At 35.7% G+C, this 17,384-nt stretch overlaps 1 protein-coding gene across 4 annotated transcripts in view; it reads left to right on the forward strand.

Moving 5' to 3' along the window:
- MGAT4A (alpha-1,3-mannosyl-glycoprotein 4-beta-N-acetylglucosaminyltransferase A) overlaps positions 1–17,384 on the forward strand; it is a 115,413-nt gene that overhangs the window by 65,769 nt on the left and 32,260 nt on the right. For all 4 annotated transcript variants that reach the window (XR_006200628.1, XM_042932050.1, XM_042932048.1 and 1 more), the window contains exon 5: positions 721–854. Coding sequence is in view for 3 of the 4 variants with exons in the window: in XM_042932050.1 (XP_042787984.1) it covers positions 721–854 (134 nt within the window). In the remaining variant the exon portion in view is untranslated. The remainder of the gene's footprint in view (positions 1–720; positions 855–17,384) is intronic.

Genomic DNA, 17,384 nt, shown 5'->3' on the forward strand with positions numbered 1-17,384 from the left:
CAGGAACTTTGTATTGATGCTATAGTATTGACTCACCTTAGATCCTATTCAGATTTTGTCATTTTTTTCATTGTTTTTCTTTTTCTGTTCCAGGATCCAACTCAGGATTCCATATTTCATTTAATTGTCATGTCTCCTTTGTCTTCTGCCATCTTGGACAGTTCTTTCTTTGTCTTTCCTGATCTTAACGCTTCAGAGAGTACCTGGACAATTATTTTGTAGATTATCCCCCTAATGTGGATTTGTCTGATATTTCTTCATAGTTAGGTTGAAGTTTGCATTTTTGGCAGGAAAACCACAGAAGGGATGTTGTGTCCTTCTGATTGCATTGTATACATGGTATCTGAGATGTTAATTTTTAAGATGTGTTCAGTGTTTCTTGTAGTTGTATAATTTATATTTGTTTACACTTTATAGTCACTGTTTTTAATGTGAGGTTTAATGTCTTCATTTTTATCAGTACCTTGACATATTTTATGGATAAGCCCTGTAAAAAGGATTATACTGTTATGGGTATCCCTTTATATCCTCTGATTATTTTTCTTTGTAAAGTAGTTTATTTTGTGGTTTATTTTGATTCCTTAATTATTGGGTAGTACATTTTGATTTTTCAGTTATTTCTATCAATTTGAGAGGGTATAATCACTTTTGAAATATAGTGTTATTCTATACTGTCTTGTGAAATATTTTTATATAATTACTATCATTATTTTGTTTCAGTGTCAATAGTAATGGGAATTCCCACAGTGAAGAGAGAAGTTAAATCTTACCTCATAGAAACTCTTCATTCCCTTATTGATAATCTGTATCCTGAAGAGAAGTTGGACTGTGTTATAGTAGTCTTCATAGGAGAGGTAATTATTTAATTCTTATTATTTTTTTTACCACATATAATCTATAAGAGTTGAAACCATAATTGAATGTTTTAATATGCTTTTATAAACATCTTTTTAAAATGTGATGAATAAAGTTTAGATAATATATTCCTTCTCATAGTTAAATGTAAGTCTAACTGGTGTTTGCCTTAGCTTCTCTCCTGCAGTAACAATCCACAAACAGTAATCTGTTGTGAATAGGATAATATTATACATATAAATCTTTTAAGAGCAGTGAATTCCTTAAAAGGATAATGTTCTTAATGTTTTCTTTAATGTAGAAGTGAATACATGCATACTGTTTAAAACTATTACAGAAATGTATAATGAAAATTTACCTGTTACTCCTCCATGTAGATATAACTACTATTGATATTCTGAAATACATTTTAAGATATTTTTCCTGTGGCTTGTATACATATATATAAATGGGATTTTTCTCTATATTTTTTCATATCATGGACATTTTTCTACTAAAACAAATATCATAACATCATTTTTTTATGACTGCTAAATATTCCATTGTATGGTTTAACATAATTGATTTAATTTCTGATTGATAAACATTTAGACTGTTTCCAAATATTTGCTCTTTTTTTTAAAGACTGTACTGTGCATTACCCTAAGTAAATTGTTGGGCACGTGTGTAGTTACTGATGTGGGATCCAGTCATAAATGTGGAATTGCCAGGTCATAGTCTATATACATTAAAATGTTCATACATGGCCAAAATGCCCTGCAGAAGCTGAACCAGCAGGGTTCCACCAGAAGGGAGAAAGCAGATTATCCCTCTTCCAGCAATCTGTGAGAAAGCCTGTTTTCCTGTCCTCACACTCTGTTATGTAATACTAGTCTTTACATTTTTATGCCAAGTTGATGGACAAAAATAATATACTGCTTTTGTTTAATTTGGATTTCCTTACAAATGGGATTAAGTATTGGTTTATGTGTGTCTTTTGACTATTTGTATTTATGCAAATTTTATTTGTTAATCACATACTGTATGTCGGTAGAGATTGGTACAATATCCTTGGAAAGCAATTTGGCAATAGCTATTAAAATTTAAAGTGCTATACTCAGTGACCTAACATTCTGCTTCTAAAAATTGATCCAATAGAAACATTTGCACATGTGTAAATATATTCAGGCTCATACACACATTTATATAGCTCCTACATATGCATTAATTAGATGAATAGAGAAAATGATCTTGTGGAATATACTCCAAATGATTAGTAGCAGATATCGTGAGAGTTGGGATTATGGGACTATGCCACCTTCTCTTGTATACGATTTTATAAAATTTTGAGCCTGTACTGATTTTAATGAGGGAAAAAAGCCTTAACACTATGTAAGAAAAAAATATACACTTACATAAAGGAAAACCTCAGTTTTTTTCTTCCATACAGGAAGAATTCAGTTCTTTCCTACTGTGTGTTTCTTCCCTGTGTGTCTCTACTTTTACGTAAGCAGTTTATTGACACTTCTGGTCAGCAAATGTGTGGAAGCTTCCCTCCACACCAAGCAATTCTCTGTGACAGCAGCTAGGTGTCCTACAATTTAACCTAATTCTGATGCTATCTACCTGAAATTAGCATCAGATCTCCTAGGTTAAGGGATTAGTCCCACAAAACCAGCCCCTACCCCCACATATGCACATATTTCTGATGCCAGTTGCAAGCCCAGGTTGTCACTTGTATTTCTGACCAACTAACTACAGGTTGGAGGTTCCAAAGACTCCCCTGTGCCTTCTTGAGTTCAACTAACTTGTTAGAGTGCCTTACAGAACTCTGCACAACACTTACTGTTTGCTAATTCATTAAAGGCTACAGATGCACATCCAGATGGAAGAGGTGCATGGGGAAATGTATGTAGGAAGGGGCATGGAGCTTCAATGCTGTCTGAGGGTGCCACTCTCCCAGCACCTTCCTTTATTCACCAGCATTGAAGGTGTCCAACCCTGTCCTTTTTTTTTTTTTTTTTTTTAGTTTTTTTTAAAATTGTTTTTAATGTTTATTGATTTTTGAGAGAGACACACACAGAGTGCAAGCGGGAGAGGGGCAGAGAGAGAGGGAGACACAGAATTGCAAACAGGCTCTGGGCTCTGAGCTGTCAGCACAGAGTCTGACGTGGGGCTTGAACCAACAAACGGTGACATCATGACCTGAGCCGAAGTCAGATGCTCAACTGACTGACCCACTCAGGCGCCCCCCTTTTGGGTTTTTATGGAGGCCTCATTACATGATTTATGAAATAATGATTTATTAAATCATTGGCCATCGATGATTGATTCAACCTCCAGCTCTTCTCCCCTTCCCAAAGGTTGGAGAGGGGTAGGACTGAAAGTTTCAACCCTCTGATCAATGGTTGACTCTCCTGGCAGCCAGCCCCCATCCTTCATTGGGGGGTGTGTCCAAAACTGATCTCATTAACATAACAAAAGACACTTTTGTTGTTCTCATCACTTAGGAAATTCCCAGGTTTCCGGAGCTCTGTGCCAGAAATGGGACAAAGACCAAATATATACGTATTATTATAAATCACAATATTATAACTTAGAAGTAGAATTCTGTATTCAGGCACAGATGTGTGTACATCACTCAGATGTAATAACATGGGTTTTGGAATCAGACAACCCATATTCAGGGCCTGAATTCTGTCACTGCCACTTGAGTAGGTCATTTTTTCTCTCTTCATCCTGTTTTGTCATCTCTAAAATGAGAATTCTGCTATTGAGCCTTTTAAGCTCAACAGTGTTGCCTGCAGGTGCAATGAGATCACACACGGAGAGGTGTCGTGCGCTGACTGCAGTTTAAGTGCCCGCAGTAATCTGATCTCCAAAGACTCCTCTCCTGAATTGCAGTATTTGTATATGTATCTATATAGAATTTCAGTTATTTGTAAGAAAGTCTATTCTGAACAGAATAATTTATAGAATCCATTGAATTGCTTTTAGGCAATTTAAAATTATTAATCACTGTATTTGATTCTGCCTTGATTAGTAGTTTTAATCTAAGTGTCTGGTAACCTGTGGTTCATTAACACTAGTAACAAGTGCATATACTGTGGCTGTGACCTGATCTAAAGTTTGCATGGTCCAGATCTAAACTATGTCTCTAGCATCCTTCTAAGCCCATATTTTCAACTGCCTACTTGATAACATTAGTTGAATGTTTTATGAGCAACTTTTAATCTCTCCATAACTAAGTTAATCTGATTTTCTCCAACTGCTTCTCTTCCAGGTTTCCCATGTGTTTATTAAAGGTTCTTTACATCATGGAATTAATAGTTCTGTGTTCCAGTCATTTTACTCTTATTTTGTTATGTAGACCTCAGTGTGTTCTCAGTTCTATTTGTGTTATTCCTTAGCCTGAAACATTGCCTCTTCCTTCCTCTTTTTTTTAAAAATTATTTTAAGTTTATTTATTTATTTTTGAGAGAGACAGAGACAGCGTGAGTAGGGGAGGGGCGGAGAGAGAGAGAATCCCAAGCAGGCTCCACATTACTAGCGCAGAGCCCAAGGCAGGGCTCAAACTCACAAAACCGTAAGACCATGACCTGAGCCAAAACTGAGATTCAGACGCTTAACTGACTGAGCCACCCAGGCACCCCTTCCTTTCTCTTTCTTAATCATCCTTAAGCCCCTCTGGGAGGAGAAGAGAGACAGAAAAGTAGTTACTAGCTCTTTGTTCTTTGTTCTTCTCTGGTGATTTCTCTCTTTGGGTCATTTAGGCATAAATGATGAGACATTTATAGAACATGCAAAGTTTTGAACAGTTGACTCTTGATGTATTGTTTGAAAGTTCACTAGCTCTATTCTAGAATTGTAGGAGTTAAGAGGAATAAATTCCAGTTGCTCTGAAGGATCCATGATATGATCCAAGTGTGATATTTAGATTTTAAGATTATATCATTTTTGTGTTTACTTTTACTTACTACTTTTACTTTAATTATAACCTTTGTATTTTAATGATCATTTGTTGTCTGTATGCCTCCCTATTATATATTTTATAATTTTTCTTGTACTGTACTATCATTTATATTATTTCTGCCGCTCATGACCATTTTTGACAAAACATTTTCCTATATTGTACTCTGGATTTTAGCAAAATTTGTTTTTCCTGTTCTATATAAGAATAGAAATATAAGTATTTGGAGAATTCTCTATTTTATGAATTTTGGTGGGAGGAAACTTTTCTCCCGTTATGAAACTAAAAATGTTAGATAATTGCTTTACCAGTTCAGGCCTATGACATGAACTCAGCCACTTGATATTCCTATCCTGTACTTTGAGTGGAGCTTAATTATTTTCTGATAACACAGAAAACCCAAAAGAATAAACAAATTATTAGAAATAATAGGGGAATTTATCAAGGTAGCTGGATATAGGTTCAATTTATATTTCTGTATGTTAGTCACAAAAAAATATTTTTTCTAAATATATTTTCTAAAGAAGCAGGGATTGTGGAATATGTATCAGTTTGGGATTGTCTCATGTTTCCTTATGATTAAATTCAGGTTTTACATTCTTTTAGCAAGAACACCATACAAGTGATATGGTATTCTTTTTCAGACTGTCATATTAAGATGATGTTGATATATCTCATTATCAGCATTGTTAACTTATCACACTTGATTAAATTGGTGTCTGACAGGTTTCTCTACTATAAATATACTCTTTTTCCTTATGTACTTAGAAGCTTTCTTTTGGAGTGATACCTTGAGATAATTGCAAATATCTTGTTTCTCCTCATAACTTTTTCCCAACTAATCATCCTTGATGATTCTTGCCTGTAACAATTATTATGTTTGCTGAATGGTGACTTTCTAGTTCCTTTCACATTTATTCATTGGAATTCTATAAGGAAAAGCTATCCTTTTGTCCAATTTTATTTATTTTGTCAGTTATTGATATCAGGGTGCTCTTGTGGATATTACTATAAATTTTTTACTTTGTTACTAAAATTGTTCCATTTTTGGCCATTGACTGTCCTTTGGAGTTGGCTACTCTGTCCTTTCAATATGTCCCATCATTTTTCCTTATATTCTAACAGTGTAAGATGTTCTAGGCTTATCTTGTATTTTCCCTACCCCAAACCTGGAATCAGCCATGTCCCCAAGCAACCTGGTTCTATTAATTGGAGAATAGTATTAGAAACCAAGACCTGGGTTCTAGATAGGCTCATTGCTTCTGAGGGATCAGTGCTTCTAATCCTTTCAGTGAGCAGAACTAGGAAATACTTGTATGCATACATACACACCTGTACATCTATCTAGGTCCTATGTCCATCTATCTGTATATGTTAAAAATTATGAGTTTGTTATGATACCTTTGATCCCAATGCAGTACTGTAGGGTTCATTCTAGCCTCTTCCAATTCCTTATTCTTAATTTCCCCCTCAGTGGGAAACTTGGCTCTTGTGATTCACAGTATATCTACTTAACTTGCTTAATCCTAAGTAAACGTAAAGTAGTTTCTGAATTGCTAACCTATTTAAATCTACTGATTAAAGTTCATTTTCCGGGGTGCCTGGGTGGCTCAGTCGGTTAAGCGTCCGACTTCAGCTCAGGTCATGATCTCACAGTCCGTGAGTTTGAGCCCTGCGTCAGGCTCTGTGCTGACAGCTCAGAGCCTGGAGCCTGCTTTGGATTCTATGTCTCCCTCTTTCTCTGCCCCTCCCCTGCTCATGCTGTGTCTGTCTCTGTCTCAAAAATAAATTTAAAAAATTACAAATTTTTTTTTAAAAGTTCATTTTCTAATTTCTTAAGAAAGGTCCATATAACCAGTTTTCCCTGAGGTTCTGTGCAGTCAAAAATGTTATCTTCTGTCTTTATTCTTCGCAAAAGTATAGAAGCTTTTAGTCACATTTTCTTTTTTGAGGAGTTGGGGTGAATGGGGAGTAGTGCTTCTGCTGAGGCTAGCCAGATGACCTTCCACACTTCTTACTCCTTGCTGTAAGAAACTCATATTGCCAGTTGCCCAAATGATTCTTTTTCTGTCTTTAAAGCTTAGTCATCTTGCTATAACATGTCTTGGTTTCAACCATTGTGGATCATTTTTCCCTGGCACATAATATGCTCTTTAGGTAGATAAGATCATATCATATCTTAACTTAAGGAAAGAACTTTTGAATGCTCTTTCTATTAGCATTTAAGATATACAACAAAGTTGAAAGGATTTTACAGTTACACCTGTATACATAACACCTGCAATGTACTACTAAGGTTTTAGTATTTTTATTTATCATACCTCTACCTATCCATCCTTTATCCATCATTAATCCATTGTATTTATGTATCTTCCTTGGGGAAGTTTCTTCAAATCATTTGCCCATTTAAAAAAAAATGTGTGGTTGTTTTTTGTATTTTGTTTTTGAGTTATCCGAATTCTTTATATATACTGGATACCATTCCTTTGTCAGTTAGGGGTGTTTTGTGAGTATTTCCTTGCAATCTGTGGAAGTCTTTTTATGTTTTTCACATTTTCTTGGTGAGTAGAAGTTTTTAATTTTGATGAAATCTAATTTATCAGTGTCTTCTACATTTGTGATTATTATTCTCTATGACCTAAAAAATCCTTGCTTAGCCCCAAATTGTGAAGATCATATTTTCTGAAAACTTTGTTTTAACTTTTCTATTTTAGGTCTGTTATCCATCTTGGGTTAATTTTTGTTATGGTGTAACAAAGTATTCACTTGCATTGTTTTTCATGTTGGGTGTTTGTTTTTCCAGTACCAGTTATTGAAAACACTTTCCTTTCCCAGGTGGATTGCTTTGGTGCCTTTGTTGAAAATCCAGTGACCAAATAAGTGTGGGTCTCTTTTTCTGTTCTGTTCCATTGACCTGTTGGTTGATCCTCATGCAAAGACCTTACTTTCTCGATTACTATAGCTTTGAATTAAGTTTTGAAATCAGGTTGGGTTAAGTCCTCCAATTTTGTTATTTTCAGGATTGATTTAGATATTTTAGGTCCTTTGCATTTCCATATACATTTTAGAATCCTCACAATCATTTCTAATATCTGGTATTGCTTCATGGTGACAAGTGCTTCAGCTGTGTGTTTTTTCTTTTAAATTAATGGGAAATATCTGGTCACAATTTTTTTCTGTTTTGTGGCTCTCAGTATAGTTTTTTTTTTTTATTCGTTCATAGGTTTTGTTGAATTTCTTCCTTTTTTCTCATTTTTTGTACAGTTGCTGTGCTGGTTCCTTTTTTATGAATCATCATAGAAGGAAGTGGCTTTTTTTTCCCTAGGCCACTGGTTTATAGGAAGAGGAGGGGGCAGAGTAGTGTTCCAGACTAGGGTTTTTTTTTTTTTTCTTCTTTCTAGTCAAAGACTCTCTTTGTGGCTGCTACAGAGTCAGGCTGCTTCCTGCAAATATAGTTAGTCTGTGCAGTTCTTCAGGCTACCTCTGATTATTGGAACCACGCTGGGTTCCTTTTGAGCTTGAGAAGCTTGGTTGTTAATATCGGTAGTATTGAAAATCGAGTTTGCAGTTTTGTATCCATTTCTCATTGATAATTCTGTATAATGTCAATGCTATCTTTATAGGCAAATTCTGTATAAGTGGTTTAGTCTTTTCTAGTTAGGTAGTTTAGTGTGCTTTCAGCCAGAGTTTAGTTACCTGAATGCTTCAGAACTTGTTACCACCCAAAGTACTGGAGGAGTATAGTAGCCTCAGAAACAGTAGTCCTCTGTATAGTTAGGTTTGCTCAAACTCTCATAAATTACCTGTTAGCCATCTTTTTTTAATAAAGGCAGAAGTACAGATATCATGCTAAGTATTCAGTGAACAAACACTTATTGAAGTACCAAAATGAGGAAGGTACTGGAAGAGATTAAAAAAGAAACCCACTGGACAATAGATTGTCCCCTTAACGTGTAATCTAGCATTGCACAGGGACATTTTTTTTTTCTCTACTTTTCTTGTTTTTCTGCACTTCAAAAAAATATTTATTAGTTGTAAATGCACATGGCTGAAGAATCCCAGTAGTCAGTGGAGTTTGTTATACTAAACAGTAGTCTCCTGTCCTCACTCTTCTACCTCCCCTGCCGTTTGCTTCTTTTCCCTTCTCCATTTCCTTCTCCTCTGAGACTTTTTATGTCTTCTAGCCCTGGCTTGCTGGCAATCAGGCAAAGTAGACAGACCTCACTCTAATGCTCTTCAGTTGACATTTTTCTTTGATCTTTTCAAAGAACTCACTTTTAGTTTTGTTAACTTTATCATTTCTTTATTTTCCTGTTGCATTAATTTCCATTTTTTATTTTTCTTTCTTTCTGTTTGCATTTAGTTTGGTTTACTCTTTTTTCTAGAGTGTCTTCAATTTTTTTTTAATGTTTATTTTTTTGAGAGAGAGACAGAGACAGAGCACGAGTGGGGGAGGGGCAGACAGAGAGGGAGACGTAGAATCCAAAGCATGCTCCAGGCTCTGAGCTGTCAGCACAGAGCCTGACGTGTGGCTCGAACTCATGAGCTGTGAGATCATGACCTGAGCTGAAGTCAGACGCTTAGCCAGCTGAGCCACTCAGGCGCCCCTCTTTTTTCTAGATTTTTAAGGTGAATTCTTACATTTTTGGCTGGAGAACTTTTCTAGTAGAGGCAATTTTAATGTATAAATTTCTCATTAGCTGCATCTCATAAACTTTGTTAAGTTTTATTTTCATTCAGACCAAAATACTTTCTAAATTCCCTTGTGATTACTGGTTTGACCCATGGATTATTTAGAAATGTGTTGCTTAATTTTTACCTATTCGTAGATTTCCCAAATTTCCTTCTGTTGTTTGATTTCTAATTCAGGCTTTTTAAATTTATCAGTACTTGTTTATGGGCCAGGAGATGGTCTATCCTGGACAGGGTTTCATGTGTGCTTTAAAAGAATGGATTCTGCTATTGTCAAGGGGAGTGTTTCATAAGTGTCTGTTAGGTCAGGTTCGTAGTGTTGTTCCAAGTCTTCTGTAGACTTGCTGATTATCTGTCTAGTGTTTCTATTCTTGATTTTAAATTACAGATTACTGTGTTAGTGCATCAGTAGTGTTTTTGACCTATAATTTCTTTAGCAGTTATATTTTAAGATGTTTACTTATACATTTGTTACAAATCATACAGATGCCAATTAGGAAGAAATTGTACATGTATAATAACCTATAAAATTTGCTCATAGTTCAACAAATATTTACCAAAATACTGGTAAGTACCAGGCATATCATTGAATAAAACAAAGCCTCTGCCCAATGAAGTTTACATTATAGAAAAATACATATTAAAAAACAAATATATAATACATTAAATGGTAGTAAGTGCTAGAAGAATAAGAGTAAATCGGAAAGGGAGTATGGGATTTCCAGGGGATGGTTTATTAGACTGGTCAGGACATTTGGGAAAGATTTGAAGGTGTGGGAGTTGAACAATCCAAGCTGACTAACAGCATGTGCAAAGACCCCAAGGCAAGAACATTGCTTGGCACATTTTGTGAAACAGTGAGGAGAGACCTGTGTGGTTAGAGCAGAAAAGGTGAAGGGTTCAGTAGTAGGAAGTAGTCAGAGAAGGAGTGGGGTGGGCAAGGTCACGTAGGACGCTACAGGCCATTGTAAGAACTTTGCTTTTACTCTGAGTCAGAGGGCTAACAGATTTTTTTTGTAAAGGGCCACATGGCAAATATCTTTGGTTTTACAAGCCGTACATTTTTCAATTCTGCTGATGTAGCCTAAAAACCGCCAGAAACAATATGTAAATGAATGGGTGGGGTTGTGTTCCAATAAGATTTTACTTTATGAAAACTGGCAGTGGGAGGTGCCTGGGTGGCTCAGTTGGTTAAGCTTTGACTTTGGCTCAGGTCATGATCTCACAAGTTTGAGCCCCACTTTGGGCTCTGTGCTGATAGCTCAGAGCCTGGGCCCTGCTTCAGATTCTGTGTCTCCTTCTCTCTCTGCCCCTCCCCAGGCCATGCTCTGACTCTCTTTCTCTCTCTCAAAAATAAATAAATATTTAAAAATTAAAAAAAAATTTTTTAATGTTAAAAAAAAAAAAAACAGGCAGTGGGGGGCACCTGGGTGGCTCGGTTGGTTGAGTGTCCGATTTTGGCTCAGGTCATGATCTCGTGGTCTGTGAGTTCGAGCCCCGCGTCCTGCTCTGTGCTGACAACTCAGAGCCTGGAGCCTGTTTCAGATTCTGTGTCTCCCTCTCTTTCTGCCCCTCCCCCACTCATGCTCTGTCTCTCTCTGTCTCAGAAATAAATAAACATTAAAAAAAAAAAAAACAGGCAGTGGGTCTGTTTTGATATAATTACGACAAAATCATTTGAGGGTTTCAAGTAGGGAAGACACTTGACTTACTTTTTATTCCTTTAATGTTTTAAAATACTTTATTTTGAAATAATTTTGGATTTACAGAAAATTTTCACAAATTATAATAGAGAATATTCCCTTCACTCAGCTTGTTGTAATGTTAACTTATGCAGCCCTAATAAAATGATCAAAACCAGGAAGTTAACATTGTTATAATACTAATTATAGCTAAACTGTAGGTTTTATTCAAATTTGGTATTTTTCCACCTAATGTCATTTTTCTATTTTAGCATCCAGTCCTAAATACCACACTGCATTTAGTTGTTCTGACTCCTTAGTTTCCTTCTATCCCTGATAGTTCTTGCACATTTCTTGTCTTTCATGAATTTGGAAACCATTAGTGACTACACTAGTCAGTTACTTTATAGAATGTCTCAGTTGGGATTTGTCTGATATTTTTTCATGATTAGATTGTAGTTATGCATTTTTGGTGAGAATAATATGACTTAACTTTTAAAAGGATCACACTACTTTGGAAAGGGAAGAAGCAAGGAGATTACTTAGGAGACTTGTAATAATCCAGGTGAGGCTTGGACTAGGATAATTGTAAAGGTGGTTAAGAATTTGAACTGAATGGGTTCTGATTAGAAAAGTTTGAGAACTATTGCTGTAGCATCAACTGTTTAGGAGAAGGAAAGGAAGAAAGGCTATAACAGATATATTAGAAATGAAGTTGTTTTTTGTTGTTGTTTTTTAATGTTGTTTATTCTTTCTTTTATCTTTCAACAACTTGACCATTTTAGAAGCTAGTAAAGCTAACTAGTATTTGTTAGTCTTTGTTGCCATATTTGCATTGAATTTAAAGTATCATAAAGCCAAGCATTAAATGGGTGGGAATAGCTTTTCCTTGGACCTTAGGGAAGTAAAATTTATTATGAGCTGCCAGCCCCATTCTAGCACCTGTCTTTTATTCCTTTTGACTTGCCACTTGTACACATTATCTTTCTGGAATTTTCATTGGTTTCTTATTATGTAAAGTGACATCTGCTTCAGGCCCTGAAAGAGTTAATAAGGACTGGGCTTATTTTCCTGCTGTAAGTGACTAGAAGGCTGAACAAAATATGATTCATTTGTTCTCAGACGTTGGACAACAGACTGTGCATGATGTGATTCCCAGAGACAGAAAAATAAGTGCAGTGGATACCACAATTCCCCCAACTTTCTGCCTGGAGATGCATTCCAGATCACATTGCAGGAAGGGCAGTTGCAAATAGAGCAAGTGGAAACTGCAGGTTAGAGTTGCAGAAAGGAAACTGCTGCACAGAAAATGATGATGCCTTTTTTGTCTTTGTTGTATTAGGGCCACACATATGTAGGGTGAAATTAACAAGTCTGGGGGGAGGGGGAATGATCAGGGAACTATAACCCGAACAGTTCCCATTGCTCACACAGGATGGGTTCTGACCAACTGGAATGGCAGGGCATTTAGTGGCAACTCCAGAGGAGTTAAAATATCCTTGAAACGGTTATTCTAGGCCCATCCCGGTAAAGCTTAAAAAGAGGCCTATGGGGGGTCAACTAATGAACAAATAACTGCCTGTTAAAATAAAGCCCAGTACTTTTTTTAAAAACAACAAGGTTAAGACACTCAACAATGTAACATTTGTAATGTTTATTATCAAATAAAAAATGGTTAATATGCCAAGGAAAAAAATGAGTCATAACTAAAAGAAAATTTAGCTAATAGAAACAAATCTAGAAATGACAGAGGTGATAGAACTGGCAGGAAAGGACAATAAAACAACTATTACAAACATTTTCAAGTCCTTAAAACAATGAGGAATGGAATGGAAGATGTATTAAAGAACCAAATGGTGGAACATATAGCAATGAAAAGTACAATATCTGAAATTTAAAATTTACTGAATAATCTTAAAGACAGATTAGACCCTGCAGAAGGAAAGGTCAGTGATTTTAAAAATAACAATAGAATGTATCCAAAATTAAATAGGGGAAAAGACTGAAAAAATTAAGAATAGCGCCTCAGTGGCCAATGGGATAATATTAATTGATCTACCATACGAAATTCCAGAATGGAGAGGAAAAAGAAGGAATAATTGCTTTTTGGAAACAAGAAAAGTATAAACCCTTAGATTCAAGAAGTCCAAAAAGTCCTAGGCAGAATAAACACAAAACCATTATCAGGTATGTCCTAATCAAATTGCTGAAAACCAGAGATAAAGAGAAGATCTTGAAAGAAGCCAAAGACACATTATGCACAGAAAAAGAAAAGAATACTACTCTAGATTCTTGTTAGAAAGTATGAAGGCCTGAGACAATGGAACATCATCTTTAAAGTGTTGGAGGGGGAGCCCGTTTTTTTTTTTTTGTTTTTTTTTCATTTTTAAGGTTTTAGTTGAATTGCCTTGTATTTAATCAATTAGTATTAAGTGTTCATGCTACATACAACCTCATGACACCCAGGTGTGCGGGCATCTGTGAAAGCAGTACACAGATATAGTGCAATCTCTATCCAAATAACAATGACATTTTTCTGAGAACTAGAACAGAGAATCAAAGGGCACCTTTATCCCTTCTACGGGTGGGCCACCTGAGGGCCTTTCCACCGTGCTCACTTGCCTGGTCTCCTGCTATGTCACGGGCTTCTGAATTCTAAGCAAGTTCTTTCACAATATTTGTTTGAGACTTTGTTTCATTTCTTTCATTTCTTGATAGAATGAATAAACAGAAAATGAGTAAGGATAGAGATGATTTAAACAATAGTATCAGCCTAATGATATAAAATCTTAAGAGGTAATTTAGAAGGTAACTATCAAAGGTGGTGGATATTGTTTTTATTTTCATGACATCTTTCCAGAGACTATCTTATGGTCTATTGGAGTGATTCAACCTTTTTAAAAAATTGAATTATAATTGACATACAATACTATAGTAGTTTCAGATGTACAGGATAGAGAGTCAATATTTTATACATTATAAAATGATGACCACAATAGATCTGGTTACCATGTATCACCATGCAAAATTGTTACAATATTATTGACTATATCCTGATGCTGTACATTACATCCCCATGACTTATTTATTTTGTTACTGGAAGTTTGTACCTCTTAATGTCCTTCACCTGTTTGCCAATGCCCCCAACCGCATCCACTGTTTTCTGTATCTATGAGTCTGTTTTTATTCTGTTTGTAAATTTTGTTTTGTTTTGTTTTTTAGATTCCATGTATAAGTGAAATTATATAGTGTTTGTCTTTGACTCGTTTCACTTAATGCAGGTCCATCCATGTTGTCACACAGATGGGAAGATTTCATTCTTTTTTTATTGCTGAATAATATTCCATGTTGTTTCTATACCACATCTTCTTTGTCCATTTATCTATCACTGGACACTTGGGTTGCTTCCACATCTTGGCTTTTGTAAATAATGCTGAATTGAACATAGGGAAACTATATCTTCTCAAATCAGTGGTTTTGTTTTCTTTGGATAAATACCCAGAAATGGAATTGTTAAATCATATGGTAGCAGTATTTTTAATTTTTTGTGGACTCTGTACTGTTTTCCACAGTGGCTGCACCAATTTACATTCCCACCAACAGTGCACAAGGGTTCTCTTTTCTCAGCATTCTTGCCAACACTTGTTATTTCTTGTCTTTTTGATGCTAGCCATTCTGACAGGTTTAACATTGCTTTGATTTGCACTTCCCTGATAATTAGTGATGGTGAGCATCTTCTCTTGTGCCTGTGTGTATGTCTTTTTTGGAAAAATGTCTATTCAGTTCTTCTCATTTTTAAATCAGGCTTTTTAGTTTTTTGTTTTTGGATTGTATCAGTTTTTTTATATATTTTGGATAGCAACCTTTTATCAGATGTATCATTTCCAAGTATCTCCTCCCATTCAGTAGGTTGCCTTTTCATTTTGTTGATGGTTTCTTTTGTCACACAAAAGCTTTTTGTTTGAAGTAGTTCCATTTGTTTATTTTTGCTTTTGTTTACTTTGCCTGAGGGGAAATATCCAAAAAAGTATTTCTGAGACTGATGTCAAAGTGTTTACCACCTATTTTTTTTCTAGGAGTTTTATGGCTTAATTTCTTACATTTAAGTCTTTGATGAATTCTGAGTTAATTTTTGTCTTTGGTGTAAGATTTTATTCTGGTCCAGTTTTATTCTTTTGCATGTGACTGTGCAGTTTTCTCAACACGATTGAAGAAACTGATTTATACCTTTGTATGTTCTTGTCTCTTTTTTGTAGATTAGTTGACCATTTAAGGGTGGGTTTATTTCGGGGCTCTCTTCTACTCCATTGAGTATTTGTCTTTTTTCCATCAGTGCCATACTGTTTTGATTACTATGGCTTTGTAGTATAGTTTGAAATCAGGAGCATGTTACCTCCAGCTTTGTTCTTTCTTCTCTCTCAAAATTGCTTTGGCTATTTAGGATCTTTTGTGGCTCCATATGAATTTTAGGATTATTTGTTCTAGTTCTGAGAAAAATGCCATTGGTAAATTTGGTAGGGATTGCACTGAATCTGTAGAGTGCTTTGAGCAGTACAGACGTTTTAACAATATGAATCTTAACAAGCCAAGAGCATGGTATATCTTTCCCTTTGTTTGTGTTGTCTTTAATTTCTTCCATCACGGTCTTAGGGTTTTCAGAGTGCAGATCTTTGACCTCCTTGGTTAAATTTCTTACCTATTCTATTCTTTTTAATGCAGTTGTAATGGGATGGTTTTCTTAATTTTTTTCCCTGATAGTTCATTATTAGTGTATAGAAACACAACGGATTTCTGTGTGTTAACTGTGTATCCTGCAAATTTACTGAATTTGTTAGTTTTAATAGTTTGTTGTTTTTTTTGTTTTTTTGTTTTTTTGTTTTTTTTGGTGGAGTCTTTAGAGTTTTCTATGCATAATCATGTCAACTGCAAATAGGACAGTTTTACTTTCTTTCCCATTTGAATGCCTTTTATTTCTTGCCTCATTGCTGTGGCTAAGACTTCTAATACTACTTTGAATAAAAGTATTGACAGCAGGAATCCTTGTCTTGTTTCTGATCTTAGAAGAAAAACTTTCAGCTTTTCACCCTTTTATTGTTAAGTATTATGTTAACTGTGTGTTTCTCAAATATGGCCTTTTTTATGTTGATGTACTTTCCCTTTATACCTACTTTGTTGAGAGTTTTCATCATAAATAGATGTTGAATTTTGTCAGGTGCATCTTCTGCATCTGTTGAGATGATCTTGTAATTTCTGTCTCTCGTTTTTTTAATGTGTATCACAATAATTGATTTGCGGATATTAAAACATTCTTGCATCCCTACTTGGTTATGGTATATGATCCTTTTGATGTATTGTGGAATTTGGTTGCTGATAGTTTTGTTGAGTATTTCTGTATCTGTGTTCATCAGGGAAATTGGCCTGTAATTGCTTTTTTGGGGTAGTATCTGTCTGGTTTTTGTATCAGGGTAATACTGGCCTTGTAAAGTGGGAAGTGTTTCTCTTCAATTTTTTGGGATAATTTGTGAAGTATAGATATTATCTCTTCTTTAAATATTTGATAGAATTCACCTGTGAAGCCATTTTGTCCCCAACTTTTGTTTGTTGGGAGGTTTTTTAAAGATCTGTTTTAGGGGTGCCTGGGTGGCTCAGTTGGTTGAGCGACTGACTTCGGCTCAGGTCATGATCTCGCAGTTTGTGAGTTTGAGCCCCACATCGGGCTCTGTGCTGGAAGCTCGAAGCTTGGAGCTCAGAGCTTGGAGCCTGGAGCCTGCTTTGGATTCTGTGTCTCCTCCTCTTTCTGCCCCTCCCCAGCTCACACCCTGTCTGTCTGTCTGTCTGTCTCTCTCTCTCTCTCTCTCAAAAATAAACATTAAAAAAAATTTTTTTAAAAAAAGATCTGTTTTATTCTTAGAGTGTACATGAGTGGGGGAGAGGGGTAGAGAGAGGGAGAGGGAAAAAGAGAAGATGAGTGAGAGAGAGGAGAGAGAGGGAGAGGGAGGGAGGAGAGAATATCTTAAGCAGACTCCATGCTCAGCATGGAGACTGACGCAGGGCTTGATCCCTCGACTCTGGGATCATAACCTGGGCCAAAATCAAGAGTCAGGATGTTCAACTGACTGGGCCACCCAGGCACCACAGGAGTTTGTTGTTGTTTTGTTGTTTTACTGATTTTATTTCTTCATGATTTGTAATTAGTCTGTTCAGAT

This window comes from Panthera leo, chromosome A3 (assembly GCF_018350215.1).
Source record: "Panthera leo isolate Ple1 chromosome A3, P.leo_Ple1_pat1.1, whole genome shotgun sequence".
Classification (NCBI taxonomy): Eukaryota; Metazoa; Chordata; class Mammalia; order Carnivora; family Felidae; genus Panthera; species Panthera leo.